Consider the following 23834-nt stretch of genomic DNA (forward strand, 5'->3'; position numbering starts at 1 on the left):
ACTCCTTAATTTGAAACTCAATTGGGATAATAACCAACGCTAGCTCTGTAATGGAAACTGGCCCACCTATTACTTGCCTACTGAATAAAGAGTTTTATTTTCCTAAGTGTGTCTATACAGCCAACAAAAAGAAAAATTTAAGAAAAAGGAATTTTATAGTAACCACAACTTTCTGATTGTTGTGTTTGTATTTTTTTACAACTGCTTACAAAATTATTATTTCACCGATACGTATTTCAGACAGAGATGCAGGCAGTTATTTCCAAAACTAGATATTTAAGTTTAGCAACCTTAACGAGCAAATTTAAACTCTCTAATTTGTGTCTTCAGAGCTTCTGCTGCCTTATTCCCTTTGTCTTTTTAACTGCAAAATACCTCCTGTTGCTGTGATTTTTTTGCCAGAAGACAAGTGGAACACATTGTTCTCTCTTTGGATCTCCTGCAGTGGTTTTTATGGGAGTCTTTTCTTTTGTTGTGTTTTCTTTCAGGAGTGAGAGAAATGCTTCAAAGTTGTTTGTCAGCTGGATTTGCTTGTTTGGTTGGTTTTGTTTGTGGGTTTTTTTTTTTCTTTTTTTTTGTTTGTTTTCGTGTTTTTTCCCAGTTTTCTCTGGCCATCAGAAGCATGCAGATGTTAATTTAACAAACATCTCTTAAAGGGCGTGTATTCAGTCAGTAGCATAAATTAGCACTGTCAGGGATGGAACCTTTCCTTTAACACTTGTAGCAGTATGGGAGGAGAAGAGGACAGTGTCTTGGATGACACCTCTATAGGTCTGGCAATTATTCTTTCCTTCATGACAAAAGAGCCAGAAAACTTACAATTGTGGAGTGAAATTAAGAAATTAATGTCTGAGAAGGGAATTTGCAAGGTGCAATGTAGATAAACCTGAGATCCACCAGTAGTCTTGGCAACTAGCACTAATTCAAGTCACTTCATTCTTCTCTGAATTACTCCCTTCAATAGCTTCAGCTCAGTGTTTTTGTTTGCTCTGGATGAAGAGGAAACTTGCTGCTGGCTTCACCTGGCCTTGATGTCTTCTGTTCTCTCTCTGTTTGTTCTACAGTCTAGCATGTAAGAAATATTAAGTTTAGTGGTATTGGAGGGGAAGGTTTTGCTGTCTGGAAACAGTTTGGCGAGAACTTTCAACAGCTTCATTTTGGGGTTCCCCAATACCCCCCCCCTTTTTTTTTTTTTTAAATTTTCCCTTCTTTTTTTTTTTCCTTTATTTTCTTCGCGGAGCTTAAGTCTCTTAGCGCACAAGCAGTGTGCCATATGCTTTCCTAATGCTTCCCTGCTGGCCACAGGTGCCAAGTGATGCTGCTCACATCTGTACTTTCAGCAAGCGTGTTTTTGTATGTAGGAACTCTCTAAGGAGTTAGCAATAGTGGATGTTGAGGTGCTTGTTATGTGGGGATATGTTGGAGTTTTCTGGAGACCAGAAGGTTGCTGAGTGTCTCTGCTGCACCTTCTCATTACTTTATTAAAGTTAAAAGGAAAAAGCCTTTTGCTCTCTGCTCGTGTCCGGTGCTGAACACCAATAATGTCTTGCTGAAAATGCTGCTAAGGCAGAGAATGATGTTCCTTGTCAAGCATTTCAAATCTGACCTCATTTAGTTGTCAGTTTGGGGCTTTTTCAACCTCTGTTTTGCAGGTGGGGCTGATTGTTCATATCCCAACTGCATTACTTTTTGCTGTTTAAATCATATTCCAACATCATAGGTAAATATTCTGGAAAATCTCCAAAAAGAATGGTGTTCCCAAAGTTATGCTAACAGCTCTTTTCCAAACTGAGCATTGGTTCCCTTGCTAAGATGTTGAAAATAGCTTAAGCAAAACATTCTCTATTTTGACCTCTAAGGCTGGTCACCACTCGGAATCTACCAGTCTAACTCCTTATGTAAAAAGCCATGTAATACATTTTCAGGCCAGATTTTCTTTCATATATGAAGATGATTTATTTGTTGGTTTGAGACACAGTTTGCAAGTCTCTCTTGGCTGGTCTGTAATCAGTATTGGACTCCAGCAAGGGATCTGTGTCTTAGAATTCCTTTTTAATGAATGTGATGAGTTTTAATCCATCCTTAGGTCCACGTTGCTGGCCTAGATGTTGCAGGGCAAAAAGGTGATGTAGCTGTCGCATTAATGACGAAGAATATTAGCTTTCTCACATTTGCTCTATCTAATCATCAGTGGCCTTTGGCAAGCAGCATCTGATACTTGTTTGGGTTTGAGTGTTGTATGGTTTGTACAAGATGTGTCTGCTATCGGAAACCCACTGGAGGTTTCCAAGAGTGGGGGCATGTGCTGTCAGCAAGTTTTTTCCTTAGAAGATGCTTCTGTCATCTCTCTCACTTCATAATTTACCTCTCCTTTTACACAAATGTGAAGGTTCCTTTGCTGTCCCTTGTTGTTCTGTGGCCATTGGTTATTAATAGAACTGAAATTTAACTTGGACTTGACAGCAAATCCAGGAAATAGTCTCAGGGATGCTTCCCTGTCAGTCAGCTTCTTGCTTTATTCTTTGTTGTAGTGGGGTAGTATTAGTCACCCTGATCTTTTCTAATTGGAGTCTGCTGTAGAAGGCGTATGATTTACTGTGCGTTCAACAATAATGGTTCGGTGCTGAATAGGCTCTTAACGGTTCCCTTTGTGTAGGTTATTCGTCAGCCAATATGGCTACGTATGGTCCCTGCCTGACCATGCATGCTTTAGAGCAGGAGGTAAGGAATCTGTCTGCCTTCCCCGAATCTTCTTAGTTACTTGACATAAAGCTGCTTTTTAAAACTTACTGAGGTTTTTTTGGGTTTCTGGTTTGGGTTTTTTTTTAATATTCTGTAATTTGATGGAAGCATTGAACCCTCTAAGAAATTTAGAACCAGAAGCAGCAAGGCATTTGGGGGGTGGTCAGGCATTGCCTTTGCACGCACGTGTGGATGCAGTGCTCGGTTATAGAAGCCCTCTGTGTACTTCGTTTTCATTTGTACTGCTGTCTGTATTGCATTATTGATTGGGGAGGGTTTCAGAGTGTTGATAGAAGGAAAAAACTAGGTCAGGTATGATGTCTGTAAAAGCAGAAAAATAAGGTTCCACTTCCTTAGGAAACCATCTAATAAGGTTACAATTAAATTGCATAGACGTGCTATTAATTTGGGGTCTAGAAGGAAACCTGCTGGTGTGATTTTGGACTTGGGGTAGGCACTCTGGAGGAGCAGAGAACAGGGTTAAGGCAGGGGTAGTAAGGATGCCTTGAAAATGTAGGCATTTTTAATCATACAGTGACTCTGCTCGAGAGGTGTGGGTTTTGCTTTGCATTTCCCTTCACCTGCCCTGGAAATAAAAACATCCTGTAGGGAGACAAGTTTTGCAGTGTGTGGTTTTGAGTTCGTTTGCTTTCTTTTCCCCTTCAGGTGAGTGTGGTACAGGACTCTGTCAATATCTCCGGCCAGAACACTATGAACATGGTGAAGGTACCAGAGTGCCGCTTGGCAGATGAGTTGGGAGGACTCTGGGAGAACTCGCGCTTCACGGACTGCTGCCTGTGCGTTGCAGGCCAGGAGTTCCAGGCTCACAAAGCCATACTAGCAGGTCAGTATTGAGTTGGTTGGGCCTTAGCAGGGTGGGAGACATCAACCTGCTGGCAAGGGGGCTTTTTTGAGTTGTTACTTCTTTAAAGGAGAATTCTGCAGCTCTTTTAACTGCAGAGCTGTAGTACAGGAGTATTTTGTGAACTGTCACAGGTAGAGAAGAAATATCTACTCTGTTTTTAATTGCCTATCTCCTCCGATAGCGAGGATGGTAGGAGGATTCTTTTGTGGCTGTAGTGTGCTATAATGTATTCCTAAAGCATTTGTAAGGGGAAGTTAGCACAGTTCCAGAGGAATACTTGCTTGTAAAGTCAAGAAACATACCTTACCACCCATGTACTCTTTGACCTGGGTTGAAAGGACATGATAAATTCTCCCATTCCTGGTTTGAAGCTACGTCAGCCACATTATGTTGCATCACAACCTGTACTTTTCTTTACCAGTTGTACCCAATTTTCCCTGTCTGCTGTAGGAGAGCTTTTCCTGCATCAAGTAGCAGGACAGTTGTTGAGGTGTTAGCAGGCTACACTTAGTTCCTCCTGAAGTGTAAAAGAGCATCTCTAACTGTGTTTTTATTTCCCCCACTGCCGCAGCACGTTCCCCGGTTTTCAGCGCCATGTTTGAGCATGAGATGGAGGAGAGTAAAAAGGTAAGTTCCTGAAGGAAGGAGAGCTACTGCTGCTAGGTGAACAGCTCTCTAGTCAATGCTTAGCTTCACTGGTCAGAGAACTTCTTCAGGTAGTGTTTGTGACTGTTGTCACCTTTTAACTGTTTTTCTCACATTAGATGCAGGTCTCTGCTTCAACTGTCCTGAAGGGAGGAAGGAAGGGATCAAGGAGGCAATTGTTACCTTTGTTACTCTGGGGGAAAGAGTTTGGGGTGGGGTAGGGAGAAGCAGAAAATGTGAAATACAACTTAGAATTCTTCTTACTCCATCTGCATCTTCTTTTGTTTTTTTTCGGGGGTGTTTTTTGTTCTTTTGGGGTTCGTTTTTGGTGTTCAAGTAGTACACATTCTAAATAGTTTGTCTCTACAAATTTCTGAATACTGAAAGAGCTTGGGTAGAAGAAAGCCAGTAGCCTCTTGTCAGGATCTTAATAAGCTTCATTTTTCTGGTACAGAATCGGGTTGAAATCAATGACGTGGAGCCTGAAGTTTTTAAGGAAATGATGTGCTTTATTTACACGGGGAAGGCACCAAATCTTGACAAAATGGCTGATGACTTGCTGGCAGCTGCTGACAAGGTACAGTTGGGATTTATGGGTGTTCAGAGAACCAGGAATGACATGTGCCTTGCTTTACACGATGCTAATCGGAGATTGCTGCAGTAAGTTTTTCGTGTGATCATTGTGGTTGGGCAGTTTCTTCGAATTGGTCGTGGCTTATAGGTAAAGCTGGATGGAGTATGAGATACCTATAAGACAGGATATACATATAAGATACCTGTAGCTGTATAGATACATATCTTAACATATAACAGTCAGGAATTTTTGTCTCTACTGCTCATTTTTAAGCATTTTCTTAAAATTTCAGAGGACATCTCTGTTCAGCATAATCTGGCATAAGAGCTGGGGGTGAGAAGAAAATTGTGAGGTGGACCTGGCGATATTTTTTTTAGTGTGATTATTACCAAATCTCAAAAGTAGTGTTCTGTCTTGGCAAACAGGGCCTGCTTCTCCTTCTGGTCTGGCTGGTATCAGCAGCTTCAAGAGATGCTCTAAAATGATGGATAGCCAAGAGTGGGAAGGTCCTGTTGTTTATTTTCTTTTTGCAGTGGCAGTCCCTGCTGTTTATGGAGAGGAGGGGTGCACTGGAGGAAGCCCTGTTGCCTAACCCGTCTGTGGTTTTGCAGGGTCCTTGCCAGGGTGGTGTCGGGAATGGTCTGACGGGAAGGCAGCTGGTAGTCCCCGTGTAGCAGGCCTTGCCAGCCAGCCAGCCGCTGCCTCCTTCCCTTTGCAGCACCAAGGACAGAAGAGTGCTCTGCTGGCCTGTGAGCCGTATTAACCAGTGAAAATTCGTAATATATAACCAAAATTTTATTTGCTTTTTCTTTTTTCTCTTAAAAGTGAACTTAGTGCTGGTGAAAGATGCCAGTTTGACAGCACTGGAGACTAAAGTCCTGAATTTATCCATCGAACAGGTTCAGCACGGGTAGCAGCAGTGCAAGATTCTCCACACTGCCCTGCCAATGTGCCTCAACTCTGACCTGGAGGGACCACCTCTAGGGGTGAGAGCGTAGTTCAGTCTCCATGCTTCTTCAGTCCTTGGATTCTCTTGTGGGTGCCAGTTAGGGTGGTGGATTTTAAGGTGTGGATGCATGTAACCTTGTTCCACGCAACCACCACATGGCCATCAAATTCCCTGTCACTGCAGACCTGGGCTTCATCAGAAATGCTGATTTTAGAGGTGAAATGCTCCATATGCCATCATTAGGCCACTGCGACTAGAATTAAAGTGGAAATAATGCAAGGAGATTCTTGGCCTGATGATAATCATTGCCACATTTTATTCAATATTTAAAGAGTGTTGACTGAGAGCTCACGTACCGTCTTTAACTGAGACAAGTGTAAGCAAGAAGCAGTACATTAAGGACAGATTAGGCTTTAACTTTGAGTTTCCTGGCTTTTAATGTAGGTTTTTTCTTCCTTTTAAAATCATTGTGTGTCTTTTAAAAGCATAAATAAAAAAAAAATCTTTCACAAAAGCACATAAGACATCTAATATTTACTCAAGAGACTGAAACAGCTTCTTCTGAGATCCTCCTGTCTCTTGGGAAAAATACGTAATTAGACCAAAACCAAAACAAAGCACGTCTTCTCAACCCAGGAGATACTATTTCATTCTCTTGGGTAAGTATGCTATTGGGTAGGGTGGTTTTTTTTCAAGAGTAATTAAGAAAGGGGGGGAGGGGAAATCTTGGTACCTGAGAGACCAGAATGGCTACTTTTGCCCTACTATGTAATTAGAAGCTGAGCTATTTGTAGCAAAAACCAAAATAAAAATTGTACATGCATGGAGGAGAATATTCAGTTTACAAAAGGAATGATTTTAAGCTTCATTTGCTGCATTTTAAGCTACTGACAGACAATAATATAAACTAATGGCTTGCCCCTCGCTTGAAACTGTTTTAGTTATTGATACAGATTAAGCAAGTAAATTTGATTTGCCTTCTCAGTTGTTCTGGTGGGAGAAAACTGTCCTGGTTATGAGTGCCATGCCTCAGCTGAAGTAATTATTATCACCGAGTCTTAAGTGAAAAGATGTTTTTATAATCTAAAATTATTCATTTAAACTTTAATCATAATGGGATGAAAATCTCAATCAGAATATAGAATCAATTTATAGGAATAGTGCTTATCATATGGCAAATGGTCCCGTCGTCATGCAGACGAGGTCGTTACCAGCTCTCTGCTCAGGCTGACAGAGCAATCCTTACAAATCTGGTATCTTCCGAATGTGCCCTCACATACTGAGGAACTTGTATTCCATGGCATCTCGAAGTTGTCCAAAAAAGCCTTATAAACAATATGAAGCTCACTTTCAAATGCAATTATCTGTCAGATTAAAAAAACCAACAATCTTAAAGATTTTCATTTTAGAAACGTCACTCAGCTGGAAGCCATAATGTGAAGATGACTGTGTTTAATCATTAGGATAATTTATGTAGTGCTAATGTTATTACTCATTTAAGAACTGCATAAGAATTGACTACTCTCCTAATCCCTGTGAAATGTAATCGTGGGATCTAGGATATTCAGAACTATTCAGTCTGTTTCATCCAAAGAACTGCAAACCCCATAATCAGGTCACACACACCAGGGTTTTCAGAAGTATCTCGGTCTTGCAGTAACCGGCTATGATATTCTAAAAGGCTGAGGTTTGGCGTTTGGGTTTCATGTCTCGATAACCAGTGGCTTAAAGTTTTCTGAGTATCGACCTCTCTGAAGCCTGCCCGAGACCCCCGTGTTGCTTTTGCAAATCTTGGCTGTGTCTGAATGTTTCAATACTGACCGAAGTGCTGCAGAAAGTAGAGCGTGAGATTTATTAGGCAGCACTTCTGAGCACATCCTTTGGATTTCTCAAACCATTGGCATGGTCCAACCCTGTGGATCTAAAAATTGTTGAGGCAAATGCGCAATTGCACGGTAGAAACTCTTAGACTGAGATAGAGCTTTTGCCAGGGTGTTACAGACATGCTGTGATGTTTCGTTTCCAGCTGGATGGCCGCAAGAAATCAGGGGCATTTGTTTAACGTTGTAGTATTAAACTGGTAGCACGTACTTGAGCAGGGCTGATCTTAATGGCCAGGTTATTAATGGCGAAGAAATTGAGTGAAAACTGCCTAAACATCACTGGAACACCTATGGAGCATTCACTGTTAGATAGGCCTTCCCACTGAAGCCGGGTGATACAGTCACGCAGCAGTAGAGTGAGAGTAAAGGTTTGGCTTTAGCATTCTGTGCCTTGAAGTAACTGAGATAGGACGCATTCCAGGTGACCTGAAATTCTCATTTCAAAGCATGAGCACAGCACCAGTAAGCCTGTAACACCAGAAGAGTTATGGTGGGTATGTTTCCTCTCCATTGCTTTCCTCAGGGTGGGCACATCATGACTCTACTTTTCTTTTATCTTTTTTTGTTTGTTTGCTGGTCGCTACTTCTTCGAATACAGTTCAGGCGCATATAGCAAAGCAAAGAGGTCTGTTCAGCATGACAGGGTAGTTTGTTACTGAAGAGTGAAGGAGCACAAGTAAGGCTTCACGTCAGGCCTGACCAGGTGTTTTCTTCTTTGTAACCGTCCTTCGGCTTGTATTTTGCAGTATGCCCTGGAACGTCTGAAGGTGATGTGTGAGGACGCACTGTGCAGTAACCTGTCGGTGGAAAATGCAGCTGAGATTCTCATTTTAGCTGACCTACATAGCGCTGATCAACTGAAAACCCAAGCAGTGGACTTCATTAACTAGTGAGTTTACTTTTGTTCCAGGATGCAACAAATCTAGAGGAAAGTGTTTATTAAGCAATAGGGTTCACAACTTGTGAACTGTCGCACGTAGGGGAGATTCTCCTGTTATTTTTCTTTTTTAGTTCTCCCATTGTGATACTTCATTTATCCAGCATCCCAGAAGCAGCATTGCCCTAAGGGCAAGTTAGTCTTGTCCTGCTGGGACTCTAAGTGTACAGCAGGACTGTCTCTGTGAGCTATTATGGATCTCCTCCTAAGATCACAAGAACTCTTAGGTAATAGAATATCAGGTAGTCCCTGATATTGAGGGACTATTTGCAACTCGTAAAACAACAGACCTTTCAGTAGGTGTAAAATGACTAGCAACTACTTTGATGGCTGGAAACATTTTCACAGTATTTGTCAGTTAATACAGTTTTTCTCAGTATTTTCTATATTGACTTAAAATAATTCTGTGCTGAGCAGTCAGGGTAGGTGAGCATTGTGTTCCTGCTGTTCTCCACCTGGCATCATGTATGTTTGAGCTTGTTCATCCTTTAGTTGAAGGACTGTCCAGCATACAGTTATGCCACCAGAGCCAGAGCTTGCAATCTTCGCAAAAGATACCTAACATACATCCAGAGTGATCCTAAAACAGCACACTAAAAATGTTGGGTTTCTCGGGCATGTGGAAAGAATCTATTTAGTTAATCCTTTTTATCCCCAGTTGGTAACTTCAGATTTGTTCTCTCTTATTTCTAGTCATGCTTCTGACGTCATGGAGACATCAGGCTGGAAGTCTATGGTAGTATCACACCCCCATTTGGTGGCTGAGGCATATCGCTCTCTGGCCTCTGCACAGTGTCCCTTTCTGGGACCCCCACGTAAGCGACTGAAGCAATCCTAAACTCCTGTCTGTCACACCACCCCATGTTTTTCTGGAAGCAGCATCAGCTGTTGCTGCTGTAACCTTGACCACCAGGTAGACAGCGAAATCTGTGGAGCTTTTACTCTGTTGTTGGGGGGAAGAGACTGCTTCGTGACACCCAGACTTTTTAAAACAGCACCAAGTAACTTGGGGAGAGGGGGGAGGGTGGGCCTGGGGCTCTGGGGCTGTTCAACCTAATGAATCCCTGTCGCTGCATCGTCTGTGTGTTCCCTTCGACTTGGCTGAGTCAATTAAGTACAGGGTTCGGTTTAGGCACCAACCCAAGTCGGAATAACCCAGTAGTGGTACTGGGGAAAACGACCTCTCTGCGTCTGGCAGCACAGAACAAACCGTCAGATGCCTGGAGCAAGAGGACATTTTAGCTTTGGAGAGCATTGGAGGGTTAAAAAGAATTTCCAGTGAGGTTCTGGAAAGCAAGTACCTGATGGGAGCTCCAGTAGTATTTATATCAAAAAAAGAGAATTTAAGTCCTTCCAGCTGAGCTAAAAACTGGACGTTTGTGTAACTCCTTATTGCCATCCAGCAACAAGAAGATCAGTTTCTCTGTTAGTAGCACTTGTATGTTAATTGCAAAAAAGAAAAAAAAAAAAAAAAAAAAAAAAGGAAAACCCCACCTTTTATAAAATGACAGGTTGAAGTGAAAGGGGACAGTGAAAGGCTGTGTGTTCTGAGGGTGTGAATAGACTGAAGGCAGCCTTTGGCAAGTCTGTATTGGTTTTGAAAGGACTAGATAATCCTTGATCTGAAGCGTGCTGTCTGACGAGAGCAATGGTTACTGTTTTTAGATATTGTGGGAAATGTTTTTGGCATTTTTCCCTGCTTTATTTCCCTCCTCCCCCTTTTTAAGGAAAAAAAAAAAAAGAGAAATTTTATTGTTCATGAACGCTGTGTCAAAAGTCCCTGTCCTGAGTTGCTAAATGATTCTTAACAACTGTTTGTACCTGACTTGCCGACTGTATAGGAGCCAGTCTGTTCCTTTCTATTAGTCACTCTTCTTACAGGGAAGAAGTTTCAAAATAGCTGGTAATTTTTTTTTTTCCTTTTTGAAAATATAAATAATTACTATTTTGTACTGTGTGGTATCTCTTGTCTTTTTTTGTGTTTCATTTTTAAGACTTCCCAGTTTAAAATGGGCTCCCAAAAGGTTCCATTTCAGTCTGCTGCCATGTACTGATGGTGACATGCTGTTCCTGGAACTCAGATGGGATTTATTAAGGAATGTTGCACGTAAAACTGGAACGCAAACCTGTGTTATTTCTCGTAGCAGGTATTACCAAAATACTAAAGAGTGTCGGTTTTCGTAGTAGCTGCATGAAGCTGACCCATGGTCCTTCCTTTTACCCGGACCTGTTTAGGTGTGGGTAGGGAGAATAATATAATAAGCCATCTGTTTTATAACATTCGGGTGCAACGCAGGGTGTCTGGGTAGGATAGACACCATCCATTTATGTCATCATTAGCTCCAGATCTCCAGGGAGGTTAGACTGAAACACGTCGTGCCAGGGCAGTGGCAAATTGATCTGACCTTAAGATGGTCAGGTAGGGCACGTAATGGATTACAGAGAATAACTCTGTTTTGTCTAGAAAATAGATTAGGTATCTGTTGTCGCTGATTTTTCATTCTGTTACCATACTTTCTCGCGCGGCCTCTTGTCCCTTGTGCGAAGGAGAATTCCGTTCATACGCTCCTGTGTTTAATCTAGCTGCTGTCTATTTTTATCAAATGGTGACTCATGAGAGGGTCCCTGCCCCTTTTTGTGTTTCCCCACCAAAGCTCTCACCATAAGCACACAGCCAGCTGTATAGAAAAGCCTTCCTTTTACGTGGTTCACAAATTCCCTTATTATATCTATTGCTCAAACGCCACTAATTCCTTTTATATTGGATTTAGCCTGCGTTTCCTTTTAGGTAAGCAAAGCATTTAGTCATAACGAGATTCTCCCCTCTACCCTGTCAGAACTCAAACCCAGCATTTCTACCTCATAATTGCATACAGGCATGAAAAGTTCATTGCCAGGTAATTGCAGAAGTTGTCTCTGTGGCACAGTGATGGCTAATTACGCTGCAGGAACCGCATTGTTTACTGAAACGTTCAAACCTGAAGGAGACCTTTTATCCTGGTCGAGTCAGAGTGACCAGCTGTCTCAGGGGTGGCCCTGGCGCTGCCCTGCCCTGGGGAGCAAACATGCCTAGAAGAAAGTAAACGGGTGTTCGCGTGGCCTGTCCTCAGCCCTTTTTTTGGGGAGGTATTTACAGGCAAGCGACACAGATCCGGCAGCCTCCTTCCTGGGAGGATGGGGAGACACCTGCAGGAAAAGAGTCTGTCCTGGGCCTCGTGTGCCCCAGCCCCTCCTGCGGAGCCAGGTGCAGTTGCAGGATACGCTGTCATGGAAGGTCTGACATGAGATCCGCGAAGGAGGCGACTTGTTCAGATTGTTCCAGTTGCAGGTGAATTAATGATTTATTTGTCAACTTCACTTTTTTTTTTGTTTGTTGTTTTTTTTTTTTTAATTGTAAATGATACAGCTGAAGCCATCTGGTTATGACAACATCAGAGCTAGAGCATACTGTTCATAAACCTCCCACTGACATCCTCCCCTCCCCAGATCTGAAATGTAATTCAAGTTAACTCACAATCTGTGGCATGTGTTGTTACTGCAGAGATGTCCATGCCAGTTGAACAGTTGGAGATTTGAATTCCACAAGGAGATGGCATATTTATCAAAACAGTATTTCAGAGAGACATTTTTACCGGGTCTTCTGAACCGCAGCGTAGCTACCACAGGTCCGGATTCGGAATTTAGGTTGGACCCTGCGCTTTTCATTCTTTCTCTTCCCCCTCCTCAAGGGTGTTACAGAGAGATATTTCATCCCTGTGTGCAGTCTTTCATGTGCCTCCTTCTCCCTATTATCTCCTTGCTCCTGCTTCCTCAGCTCACTTTGTGCTGACCTGCGAGGGTTGCAGCCTTCATCTGGGTGTGGGGAGGAGGGATGGCGGCGAGAAATACCTCAATGAATCCCCTGACCTCCTGCGGCGGCGGCGGGATGTACGTGTGCCCTACACCCAGAAGCAGTCGGCTCGCTCTGAGGATCCGAATACCAAATATTTTTTTACTGGCCAAAAGATTTCTTTCTGGCTGCCCCTTGGGCTTTGTTATTACGGACTCAGATTCTATTGAGGTATTTTTCTTATTGTGTGAGTTTTTCCAGATGAAAGGAAACAGCTTGTCTGCTTATGAGCAGAACAAACAGCAGAGTGGGGAGAGCTGCTGTGCTTTGAAACTCTCTCTGGCTTTGTTCTGGTTCTCAAACTGCTGTTAAGGACACAATACCGTCTCCTTTTTTTCTTTTTTTCCCTTTTTTTTCCCTCCACTTCCTTGAAGGAGCCAAAGATGATTTTTTTTAAAAAAAAAAAAAACTTCATTTCAGAAGGTTTCTCAACTTCCGTGCAATTTATTTTGCAAAAGGCTTTGCTAAAATAATTATCTTGCTCAGTCAGCTTGGGCCGTGCAGTTTCTCTCTCTCATGACTGCCATTTAACTTGTGTTACAGAATTACTTAACTCATTTATTTCTAATGACTTTTTTTGGTTGATCTAATATGAAGACATTTAATTACAGAGGGTCTTTTTTTTTTTTTTTTTTTTTTCCCCCCCTGACCTGCTGCCCACTTGGATCTTCTGGCTGCAATTCCAGCCACGTGCTGCAGGGAATTTGCCTTGGCAATTCCAGTTTCTTGTGTATGTTACCTTTAAAGTCAACTTTAAAACCGCTGGTGGTGGTGCTGATGGGCACAGAGTGAGAGCGGGGCCAGCCGGCGAGGTCGAGCTCGAGCTGCACAGGAAGACAGTGGGCAAAAGAAACTGGGAGAAATGGCAGGAGGACAAAAAAAAAAAGGATAGCCCATGAAATAATTGGGGAAATAAGTTGCAGTGACCTGGAAGGCTTTTGGAAAATATATATGATAAATAAAGCAGGAGCGGTTCAGTGTAGGAGGTGGCCTTTTAACCCAGTTGAAGTTTGTTGGGCAGAGTGCAGGCAAGAAAAACCGGCCGAGTTTTGGGTTAAGTTTGGGGTTGGATTTTGCATCTTGCTCCTACTTGATACATTAGACTTCGTTCTCTGAGACTGAATTATTAAAATCACTTGAGGAAATGTGTTAATTGATGGGGCAAATTGGGAAGGGTTGGAGAGCGGATTGCAATTATTCCATCAAATTATGAAAAATCACAGGCAGGAGAGGCATAAAATGTAGGGCTCCTCTCTGAATAATTGAAAAGCATCAATGGCCCCAAAAAAAAGAAAGTAGTTAATCGAGACGGCAATGATAAACTGGATGGGAACCGGAACGCTTCCCCATCCCCCAGGAGAGGTGTGCTGTGCTACGCTGGAGTATTTTTCTCTAATCCGAATGCAGGGACATTACTTCGAGCTCTGCCGTCAGGGAACCGAGCAGGCTTGAAGAGATAGTCGTTGACTTGCCACTGGGGAGCGGTGTTGAGGACAAGGGCTCTTTGGATGGTTGTACCCAGCTGCTAGCGAAGCTCTCTGAGCCTTGAAATAGCCAGAGGTTGCACATCTGGGAGTAACGGGATGAACCTGAACGAACGACAGCCGCTTTCAACCTGTCATTCCGCTGCTTCTGGAAGGCTCCAGCCAGACCCTGAGCATTCCGAGTCATGTAAAACCTACCGGAGAAAGGACTTTGTCGAACAGGGATCTCATTCTGGCATGGGGGGCAGTGGGCGTGCTGGTCCTCGGTACTTGGTAGCGTGGCACCCTGGCCAGTGACGGCCTTGCGTGGATGTCTGCAAACCCGTTCCTCGCTGCCGCGTCTGATGCGATGGCCGGAGTGCTTTTTATCTGCTGTTTTTTTTAAATCTTGGCGCGGTAAGATGAAGCGGTGAGTTAAATCTTTAAGATTGTCACATCTCATAGCTGGGGTGGGTCCTTTTTTCCTGTTCACGCCTACTTATTTCAATCTTAACAGCAGGACTTCAAGGTTTTGGTTGCTTTTTTTCTTTGGCGTTAGGAGGCGCGTTTCCCACTGTTGATTCCAGTTGTTGCTGCATTGCAGTTTGTCAGCGTTTCCTTTCTTTCCCACTAACTTTTTTCGCTCCCCATGGCAGGTGGCGTTGGCAAAATTATTGCTTATTATTGAATTTTTGCCAAACAACAGAACACTTGACAAAAATAGCTAGACAGGATGTTGAATTTTAAGTCTGTGGCCAGGTTACAGCTCGCAGCCAGCTCCGGCGGTTGTCGGAGGCTCGTCAGGGGTTTCACCCCGGTTGCAAGGATGACTGGCCAGTGCTTTTTATGGCCAGCAATGAGTGAGCTGGCAGACTGGGAGTTTTCTTTTTCTGTAGCTTGGATTTGGGGAGACTGGCTTCTATCCTGCATGCAGTACAGCAAGGAGGCAGCAAACTCAGGTGAGATAATTATGCCTCGCTGTCCCAGTGTGCTTAATTGAAATAACGGTGTTCTGTAATGGTGTGTTCACCCACCAGCAGCCCCGAAGTGAGGCCGTCTTCAGACAGAGTAGAATAGAATGGAATATCTTCAGTTGGAAGGGACCTACAGTGATCATCTGGTCCAACTGCCTGTATCTCTGTGCAGGCGAGATGCGAGCAATTCATTGCCTGCTTGTTTCCGCACGTGTGGGCTGCCGGGAAATCGGTTCACGTGCTCTACGTGCCCTTTGCAGTGGCTCTGCTGAGGCTCAGGCAGTAACTCCATCGCTTGCAGTCACCGCGTGCAGCTGTAAAACATTTAGACATAAGTGAGCAGGAGGTACTCTGATGGGTTGTAATCATTTCCTTCTCTAGAGGATGTGAAGTTAAAATGTCTTTTCTTTATTCTCCTCTGCCCAGTGTGATGTCACTCCTAACGCAGATTCTCCTGAATTAAAAAAAAAAACCAACAAACAAACAAAAGAAATAATAAAAAATAAATCACCTTGATTTCTAATGTGATGTGCCAGATGGTAAAATCTGAATTAGGTAGCAGGCATTACTTAGCTGGGGCCTGTAAACAAAACTGAGCTACGAAATATTCTTTAATGAGCTAGATTTATTTCTAGGTGCTGAAGCCTCAGAAGGCAAGGGAAAAAGAGGCATTTCACATACGGTAAATGTTTAAATAAGCCTTTTCCTTCCCTTCAGCATCACAGCAATAACTCCATTCCATTCCAGGGCTGCCGGGGCTTCTAAAACGCATAATTCTGTGAGGTTGTCATTATTGAGGGTGCTTTAGCGTGGCGTGGAGCTGGGCTGTAGGATGTAAGTGGTGGTTTTGTTATATTGATGAGTGGTTTGCTTTTTAAATCTTGTCTATATATTCTTTGACAGCATGGTTCTCCAAAATTAAATCGAACAAATGCCTTTTACCTGATGCCCATGAACCAGTGCTACTCTTCTTTGGCACTCCTCTGGCGGCCACGATGATAGAGAGTGATTGATGGGTGCGGGTAGGTATTTGCAGTGTCAGTTCAGCAGCGGCTGACGGGCAGGATCATGGCGATGAAATGCCGTGGATTTAAAAGCCGCAGCTGTTTGACTGGTGGCTCTATTTGTGTTTCCCCTCCTGCCCCCAGCACTGGCACCTCGTGCTGCTCAGCACTGTGCTCTTTGCCTGCAGCGCGTGGAGAGGAGCTTCTCAGGGGTTTGATGTAAGCAGGCTTCTCCTGTTGGTGAACAGTCACTGGATATTTAAAATACATGTTCTTGCCATCCCCCTAATATCTGAAACCTCTGGCTATGGATTGGCGCTACACAAAAAGCGTGTGGGTGTATGCTTCTGTAAAACGGCCACGTAAGGAGAGAATAGGCTTTAGAAGCAGTGGGAGGAGAGGTTGATGCATCGGAAAATAGGTAGGCTGTGTTTAAGTGTAGATAATATGTACAATAATATTTTTCAGAGCTCTCTAGTTGTTCTTTTTTAAAAAAAAAAACAAAAAACAAAAAACAACAACAACAAACCAGCCAAAAACGTCAAGCCATTGCTATCTTTTGGCTCTCAGTATCTTACCAGAAATGCTTTTCTTTTGCTAGACAGAGGTCTCTTAAAGACAGGGGTCTCAGAGCACAGTCAGCTTGACATTCACAGGTCCCACCATTGGCAGTCTCAGCGGAGAGCCGTGCCTAGACTGGGTCTTCATGTTTATTCCCCATTTGTTAGCCTGGGAGACCTGGGATTGCTGGTGTCGCCACTCCCTCCGCTCAGGCTGTTCTTGGCAATGGATGCATGGCTAGAGAGCTGCCAGGAAAAAATCGGGCCAGTACCTTGTTTTCAAAGGATGTTGCAAGCGCGCTGTAATGTCACATCTTGTGGTCAAAGAGTTTTAAGCAATTTTAAGTGCTGCTTCCACCTGTTTTCCAAGCTTCACTCCCAAAATAGAAATTAAAAAATCACAAGAATGCCAAGCCCACCCTTTTCCTCATAAAAATGTAAATGGGAAGTTGTGTCTTCTGAGACCTCCTTATGCTCTTTTGGTGCTTTGGGGATGAAATAACCCTCTTCCAACCAGATGAAGAGGGATGTTTTTTCCAAAATTCAGTTCCATCCGTAGACACAAACAACCCAGTGTAATAGAACCAGACCTCAAAATGAGGAGTTTTGACAAAATAGGAGCTGTGGGGAGATTCTTCTGTCAGCACCTACTAACTGTGACTTTGCCCCTGTTGTCTCAGATCAGCCGTAGAGAGACTCCTTATGATGGACCCCAACTGTGATTTATTTCTGTAGGGCTTTTCTTAGAGAATAATTTTAAGAGAGACCGGAAGGAATAATCTGGCACATCCTTGTGTCCCAAGACAAGATTATTTTTAAATTGCGTTCAGATCTCTTTACCAGCATTAACTGGCCGGTCATAATCTCTATAGCAAAAATACATGGATCTTCTTCAGGTTACTTGCTGTAGCTTGAGGTTTTGGGAGCATGTGGGTTAACATACAGGCATCCAGTTTTCCAACTGATTTACTTGTATGTGTTGCCACTTCAGAGCGTGCCTCTATTTATTTTCAATATATAAGGGGAGAGATCAGGCAAAATTTCCGAAACTGTAGATAAGATTCATCCGTTTTTCGGGGTGAGGAAGAGGAATGGCAGAAAGAAACCGCTGAGCAGCATTTGCTGCTTATCATTGATAAGTATATGATACGATTGACAGCTGCTCAGAAAACCTTTCACTTCTGTCCATTTTTTTAAAGTCCTACTATAATAGGTAGTTAAAGTATACTAATTGAATTAAGATCCCATCTGTCTGAGTTCAGCAAGCCAACAAGTCCCTTAATTAAGATATCATGTTTGCTATAACAGAGGCTGCAAACACAGAGCTGGCTACCGATGGTATAAGCAAATATCTGTCTTCCCATGACAAAGTGCCAGAGCATCCGCTGGGCTGAGGAGATCAAAATAAAATCTGCAAGGTTAGCAGCGCTTCCTGGTGGGGTAACAATAAACACAGGAGTAGTTATGCTTCCTCTGATAGCTGAGAAAAATGCCAATTTGAGCTGGGTGCAAATATTTTTAAGCACTTGGAGGTAGATGGCAGCAATAGTAAGTAAAAGGCTCTGTATTAGGTACCTCGGCAGCTGATCACCGTCTCAGTGGGACGATGTCTAGTAGTGGAGGCAAGAAGAGAGAACATAGTAGTTAAAATGAGTGTCTTCAGGCTGCAATTTCAAAAGGTTTATAAAGCACCAGCGTATCCTCAAACTGATTTGCAGACACAGTAGGCTTCTGGGCTGCTCCACCATGGGCCGTCTTCACTTCTTTATTTAACCATCAGTCCCACATGTGCGTAGAGAGTCCACTGAGGAATCTCCTTTTAGATGCCTTTGGTTTTGTTGTTGGGATTGTAGTTTTCTGAACAAGACATAAAATTTAAGAGCCCCTGTGCTTGAAACTAAGGATTTCCTTCTAGTCTGGGTCTGGGCTGCTGTGCCCATAGCACTGGTCTCTTCCCAGGAGATGGTTCCAGCCAAGGAACCTGCTGAAATTCTCATTTAGTTTATAATTGTCCTTCTGCATTTCCTCCAGTAGCTTCAGTCTCATGAAATGGTGTTGGGATGCTTTAAAATTCTGGATGAAAAATGTGCACGTGAATGTAGGTGCCTCTTTGCAAGTGGGGGACGAGCCCGCGTCAGCAGTCCGTGAAAGCAGGTACCCAGTGTGGGTAGTTTGGATTGAGGCACGGAGAGGAGGTTGGTGACTGTGGAGGGTGACGGCGGTGGTGGAGCCAGCTGCGTTCCACCCACGGTGCCTCGCTCCGGGGCGTTTGTCCTTTTCCCCCCAATATGTTTAGGAGCAAGAAAACGGAATTTTTCGCTGCTCATCAAGCAATTTCCCTTGGTGGAGGGATTGGGACACAGTGCAGGAGGTAGCGCGTGTCCCTGTTGAGTGCGTGGGGAGCTTTCAGGAGGAGCATACACCAGTGAGGATCACCCCGTGGTCTTCCCAGTGCACCGTGGGGACCAGGGCAGGCGTGAGGCCATCAGTCTTCCAGAAGGATTAGCAGAAGTGGGGAGAGCCAGAGAGCCCCCGGCCCAGGATAAAGTCCTAGTGACATGTGCCGAAGATGCAGCTGTGCGTCCTTGATGGCGTGATGCTTCGAGCAGACCGCAGCAGAGAGGTTTTTTCCCCCCTTACGGGAAAATTTCCCAATGAGGAGGCTAGATGAAAGCGGACGCTTCTTGATGCAGTTTGAAAGCGGAGAGACATCTGCCACAGATCAGAAAAGCCTGGCAGGTGGAAAACACACCAGCCCTCCCTTCTCCCTGCCTTCATCCTGTATGTGGCACGTCTCTCTTCCCCGTGTGCCGCCGCCACCACGCTGACACAGGCTCCGTGCTGCTCGGCAAAGAGCCGCAGCGCCAGAAACCAGAGCTCCACTGTCCCAGAGCGTGGTGGTGGGGCGACACGGCGACCTCCCCTCCCTCAATCCCAGCCCGTTTGTACTTTCCCCCTGAAATCCCCCACAAAGCTACAGGAGCCGGGAGGATTCTGCAGCTTGAGAGCATACGAGTGAAAACTGAATTATTTAGCATATTTTTTAGTGCAAGCAGGTGTGGGGTTTGAAGCGGTTTGAGTCGGGAATTCTCTGCAGAGGAGTTAGGGTCTGGTGGGATTTGAAAGAGCTGGACAAGTTTTCCATTCCTGTCCTCCTCTTGCTGCCTCTTGACAGCCTTTCCTCTTTTTTTTTTTTTTTTTTTTTAGGTCTGAATTCTTGTTCTCTTTCTTGTGCTTTCCATCCCCCCGTAACTTCCCCCTCTCCTTTTATTTTACTGCTTCACCTGCTGAAGCGCTCGCGGATGCTGCCGTAACGATCTATTGAGCACTGACAGCGTGCTGGATGCCGCGTACCGGCGTGCGAGGCGAGGCGGCCCCTCGTCCCGGGGGACCCGGCAATCGCCTGCAGACTCTGACAGCGCAGTTCAGACCGTCGCGAGCGACCAGATGCTAGTTCAGCTGGAAACGGAGCTGCCGAGGCTCACCGAAAGGCTTGGCAGGAGGCGAGGGCTGCCTTTTGAGGTGGTTTTTGCTAAGGGCTGGGGGAGATTGCTTTGTGCCTGTGTGGGTTTTGGTGCGTTTATTCAGGTTTTTTTCATTTTATTGTTTCTAGAAGGCGGGGGGTGGTTTGCAAAGCTGTGCGAGCACTGAAGCAGCGTGCCCTTCGTCCTGAAGGGAGGGGACAGGGACGGGGACACAGAGGGGGCTCAGGCAGCTCCACTGTGAACCACGTCAGAGTAATTTTGGATCAATGTTCCTCTAAAATCTCTTCCTCCCCCGATCCATTTTGTTCAGGCATTCGGGACCGTCTGTGTGTGTGAGCATCAGACAGACACTGTTCTCCTCTGCGATCTGCTCAACTCCATCTCGCCCAGATTTTTCCTGCGGCCTTTGGTGCTGGTTAATCCCTGACTCCACTCATAGGGAGGGCTCCTGTGTGCACAAGCTCAGGGCTGTGACACCCACTGGCCCCGCTCTGCCCGTCCCCGGGGGCACAGGGAAGGGCTCTTTGGGCAACAAATGCTAATTCAGCCCTGGTCCTGTGCACGCGTGGAGCAGAGAGCTGTGATTGCAGCCACCCTTGTACGCCAACGCTCTGGGATGTGCAACCCGAGTAAGTCTGAATTATCCATACAGCATGTAAATGGGAATATTTCTATTTAAAAAAAAAAAAACCAAAACAAAACACTATTCTTGTACTCGGCTCTTCTTGTCTCTGTTTGCAATCTAACAAGGCACGAGAGGAAACCCTCACCACGATCTGGATGGTAACAGACATGCTCCAGCACAGCAAACCGCACCGCGAGCGGTCACCTTAGGGGACTGGAGGAGAAGGGGTTACTGCATCACATCTCCCTCCTACTCTTTGGGCACAAGCCCTTAGGAAACAAGACATTTGGGTAGCAGATGGGTGATCTGGTAGGTCTGGAAACCTCTCAGGCAAAAGTAAATCCTTCCTTCCCACCAGGAGGTTCAGGCCTTATTCTGCAGAACAGCGTGTACGTGCTTAGCTCCCCTAAGGGAGCAGATTGCCCTATTCCTCCGGCGCTTGGCTGGATGCCGTCCTGCCACCGGTGCACTGAACAGCAGAGCAGCCCGGTTGCTTAGCCCTCGAGCCCCGTCCCTCCAGCCAAAGCAGTGTTTCATGCTCTCAGGTAGGTGAGGGGTGGGGGGTGGGGGTGGGGATGCCAAGGGGTGCTTTTCTCACCCACCCGCTCGGCACGGCTCCCTTTCGGGCAGCAAAAAGCCACTGATGGGCAAGCGGTTGTTGTCGTGATGTGACATTACACGTTGCAGACTCTTTCTGGGAGAGCGGTGCACTCTGCCATTAATTGGAGGGAAAACAATAAGAGACCTGCTGCTTTTGGAGTTTGTTGAAAGCACAGGAAGATGGGGAAATGTTGGTGTTTATGAAACGGCAGCTGGTGCTAAGCTCTGGCAGGGGAGCGGGAGGAGGAGGAGGGAAGCGGTTGTATTTGGGTTCTGGGTCTAATTGGCAAAGCTGTAATAATTCTTAGATCAAATACATGATGCATTCAGCCCACTTGCATTTTTAGTCTACTGCGTGTAATAACAAGTCATAACACTGGGGATTTCATGAATAATCATTTCTGCTTGCCTCCCTTTTCAGTGGAGGATTTCCAGAGTGCTTGACGATCATGCAGTCTCACTCCATCCCCAGAAGGCAAATGAATATTATCTTTATAAAGAGAGATAAGGCAGACTAGACAAAGGCCTGGAATAACTTGGTTAAGTTTATCAGAAAAGCCAATAGCACGATCAGGATTTATGCCCAGGAATTAAGATTCTCGAACCGCTTGGAGAATGAGAATGTCTGTCCTTAGCACAGCTTGCATTGGCACCGTGAAACGTGGTCTGCAAAGAGGAGAAACTTCCCTTAGGAAGGAAGAAATGACACAGAGAGACGGTGAAGAGGCTTCAAGAGGACCTGAAAGGTGCAGCAGCTCCCCGGGGAGAGCCGGGGGGGGCCGTGGGCTGGAGCGGTACCCCGGGCACCTGGGCTGCCCCAGCTCTGCCGCTTGACTCATCCTGAGATCCCGGGCAAGCGGCGTCGCTCTGTGTTTGGCGTGATGCTGGCCTGGCACTAGCCAGAACAACAAAGTCGGATCCAAAGTTGCTTTTATGTACCCAGAAGAGCCGGAGAACCAGCAACATTAATGCATTCAGGAGCTACCTATGGCCATTGAAACGGGGGATTACAAGCATAAAGGCTTGGCTGACTCACTAGACCTCATTAAAGTCTAATAATCTCTATAAAGATGCGGCATTGCACGTACACAGCAGCCGTACCCCGTCGGAGCTAAAGCTCGGCGAAGGCTCTATTAGCCGTTTGATAGTTTGGGCATGAAACCGTAGAACATGTTCATTTCTGTTGTGAAAGCACTTAGGTCAGGATTCCCTCCGTGAGGCTCAACTTCGGCGGTTCGGTTTAGGAACAAAAGGGCCAGGCTTGTCCCGGCAAGCGACGTTACAGGAGCTGCGATGCCGCCGGCGGCCCGGGAGCTGCGCTGGAGACTTGGGCGGGCGCAGAAAACAGGAGCAGCAAAAATGTAGATGCATTGAGCTTCCCACGTCCCTCCAAGCAAAACATCATACGCTCACCCGGCTGCAGGAACTCAGGATCACCGGCCTAAACACTGCGTAAAAGAAGACCTGAGATGGACTGTAAAGCGAGCTTGACTTAGAAATTGTGAAATCTAACACAAAGGGAAGTTTATATTGGTGTTGTGACATCTAAGCCTCTAGAAATCCAATTTTCTTGGGTTTTTTCTTAATTTTTTTATTAAGCCAATTGTTTGTTTTTCTGGAAGCTGAAGTTCCCGAGTAACTAAGTGGCTCTGGTAGCCACCGCTCTGGGAACTGCTCCAAATCTTGCCAAATTCTGGTGAAAACCTCAAAAGGTTGGCACCTCTGCCGTGTTGATGCCTTTAAAGAAGTTCCCAGATCAAGTAGGGCTCTTGTGACGATAACCTTTTGTTGCTCATTAGTTTGTCCAGAGGCTTTTCATGAACAAATTTCCTTCCTGTTGGAGATCTTGGCATCTGGCTGGAACCTGCTAAAAATGTTTCTGTTTAAAAAAAAAAATTATCTGACTGACCTCGAGCTGAGGAAAATCGATGCCTTGAAGCTGTCGTAGCGGTGAGAAGGGTCCGGTTGTGCCGTCCTTGCATTAAGTCGTACCTTCCTGCGAGATTTGTCCTTTCCAAAATCCTGGAGTAATGCATTAGCATGTTCTGGAGGTGATAGCTGGCCACGAGAGCCTCGTTTGAATCTGAGGCCGCTGCTGGGTTTTTTGGAGATGGTAAATAGGAAACGATAGAAAGACAAAGTCTGATTGACTAGAAGATTACAAAGGGAGAAGAGGTCCCAGTAACCTACAGAGAGATGGATTTAGGTTTATTTGAGGTTGATTACACCAAATTATTTTTTGCTATATAGGGCAAAATTAACAAAGGAGCACTTGGACTGCGCAGCGCTAAGAAAATTAGCTTAATGGGAGAATTACTCGAATATTGAACGGCATTTTAAGGAAGATGGTGGAAGTCTCATCACTTCGGTCCTTAAAACCAGAGGAGGCAGAAGCGATGGGATCCACCACCCCGGGGTGGAGGGGGGTGTCAGGACTGGGGGGATGTTGGCGTCGCTGTGTTCCTGCAGCAAATCTCTCTGCTCCTGATCTTTTTTTTTTTTTTCCCTGACTCATCTAATCCTGGTGCTGGGGAGCCTGGATCAACTGGTCCCCACCAGCCCTAATGAGTGCAATTACTGGCTGGGGGCTGCTGATTGACTTTGGTGGGAGGGTGGAGCAGGCTGTTCTGGGAAGCCGG

General features: G+C 45.0%; 1 protein-coding gene and 1 long non-coding RNA gene across 8 annotated transcripts in view; both read left to right on the forward strand.

Moving 5' to 3' along the window:
* Positions 1 to 10547, forward strand: part of SPOP (speckle type BTB/POZ protein) — a 29727-nt gene extending 19180 nt beyond the window's left edge. For all 7 annotated transcript variants that reach the window (XM_075117274.1, XM_075117276.1, XM_075117275.1 and 4 more), the window contains 5 exons: positions 3409 to 3586; positions 4179 to 4234; positions 4707 to 4829; positions 8405 to 8547; positions 9289 to 10547. In XM_075117274.1, coding sequence (XP_074973375.1) covers positions 3409 to 3586; positions 4179 to 4234; positions 4707 to 4829; positions 8405 to 8547; positions 9289 to 9433 — 645 coding nt within the window. In that variant the 3' untranslated portion in view covers positions 9434 to 10547. The remainder of the gene's footprint in view (positions 1 to 3408; positions 3587 to 4178; positions 4235 to 4706; positions 4830 to 8404; positions 8548 to 9288) is intronic.
* Positions 10548 to 19498: 8951 nt separating this feature from the next.
* LOC142068060 (uncharacterized) lies at positions 19499 to 21740 on the forward strand. The gene is made up of 4 exons (XR_012664203.1): positions 19499 to 19988; positions 20281 to 20599; positions 20721 to 21140; positions 21617 to 21740. It is a non-coding gene; the product is annotated as an uncharacterized LOC142068060 (long non-coding RNA).
* The last annotated feature ends 2094 nt before the right edge of the window (positions 21741 to 23834 follow it).

This window comes from Phalacrocorax aristotelis, chromosome 23 (assembly GCF_949628215.1).
Source record: "Phalacrocorax aristotelis chromosome 23, bGulAri2.1, whole genome shotgun sequence".
Lineage (NCBI taxonomy): Eukaryota > Metazoa > Chordata > Aves > Suliformes > Phalacrocoracidae > Phalacrocorax > Phalacrocorax aristotelis.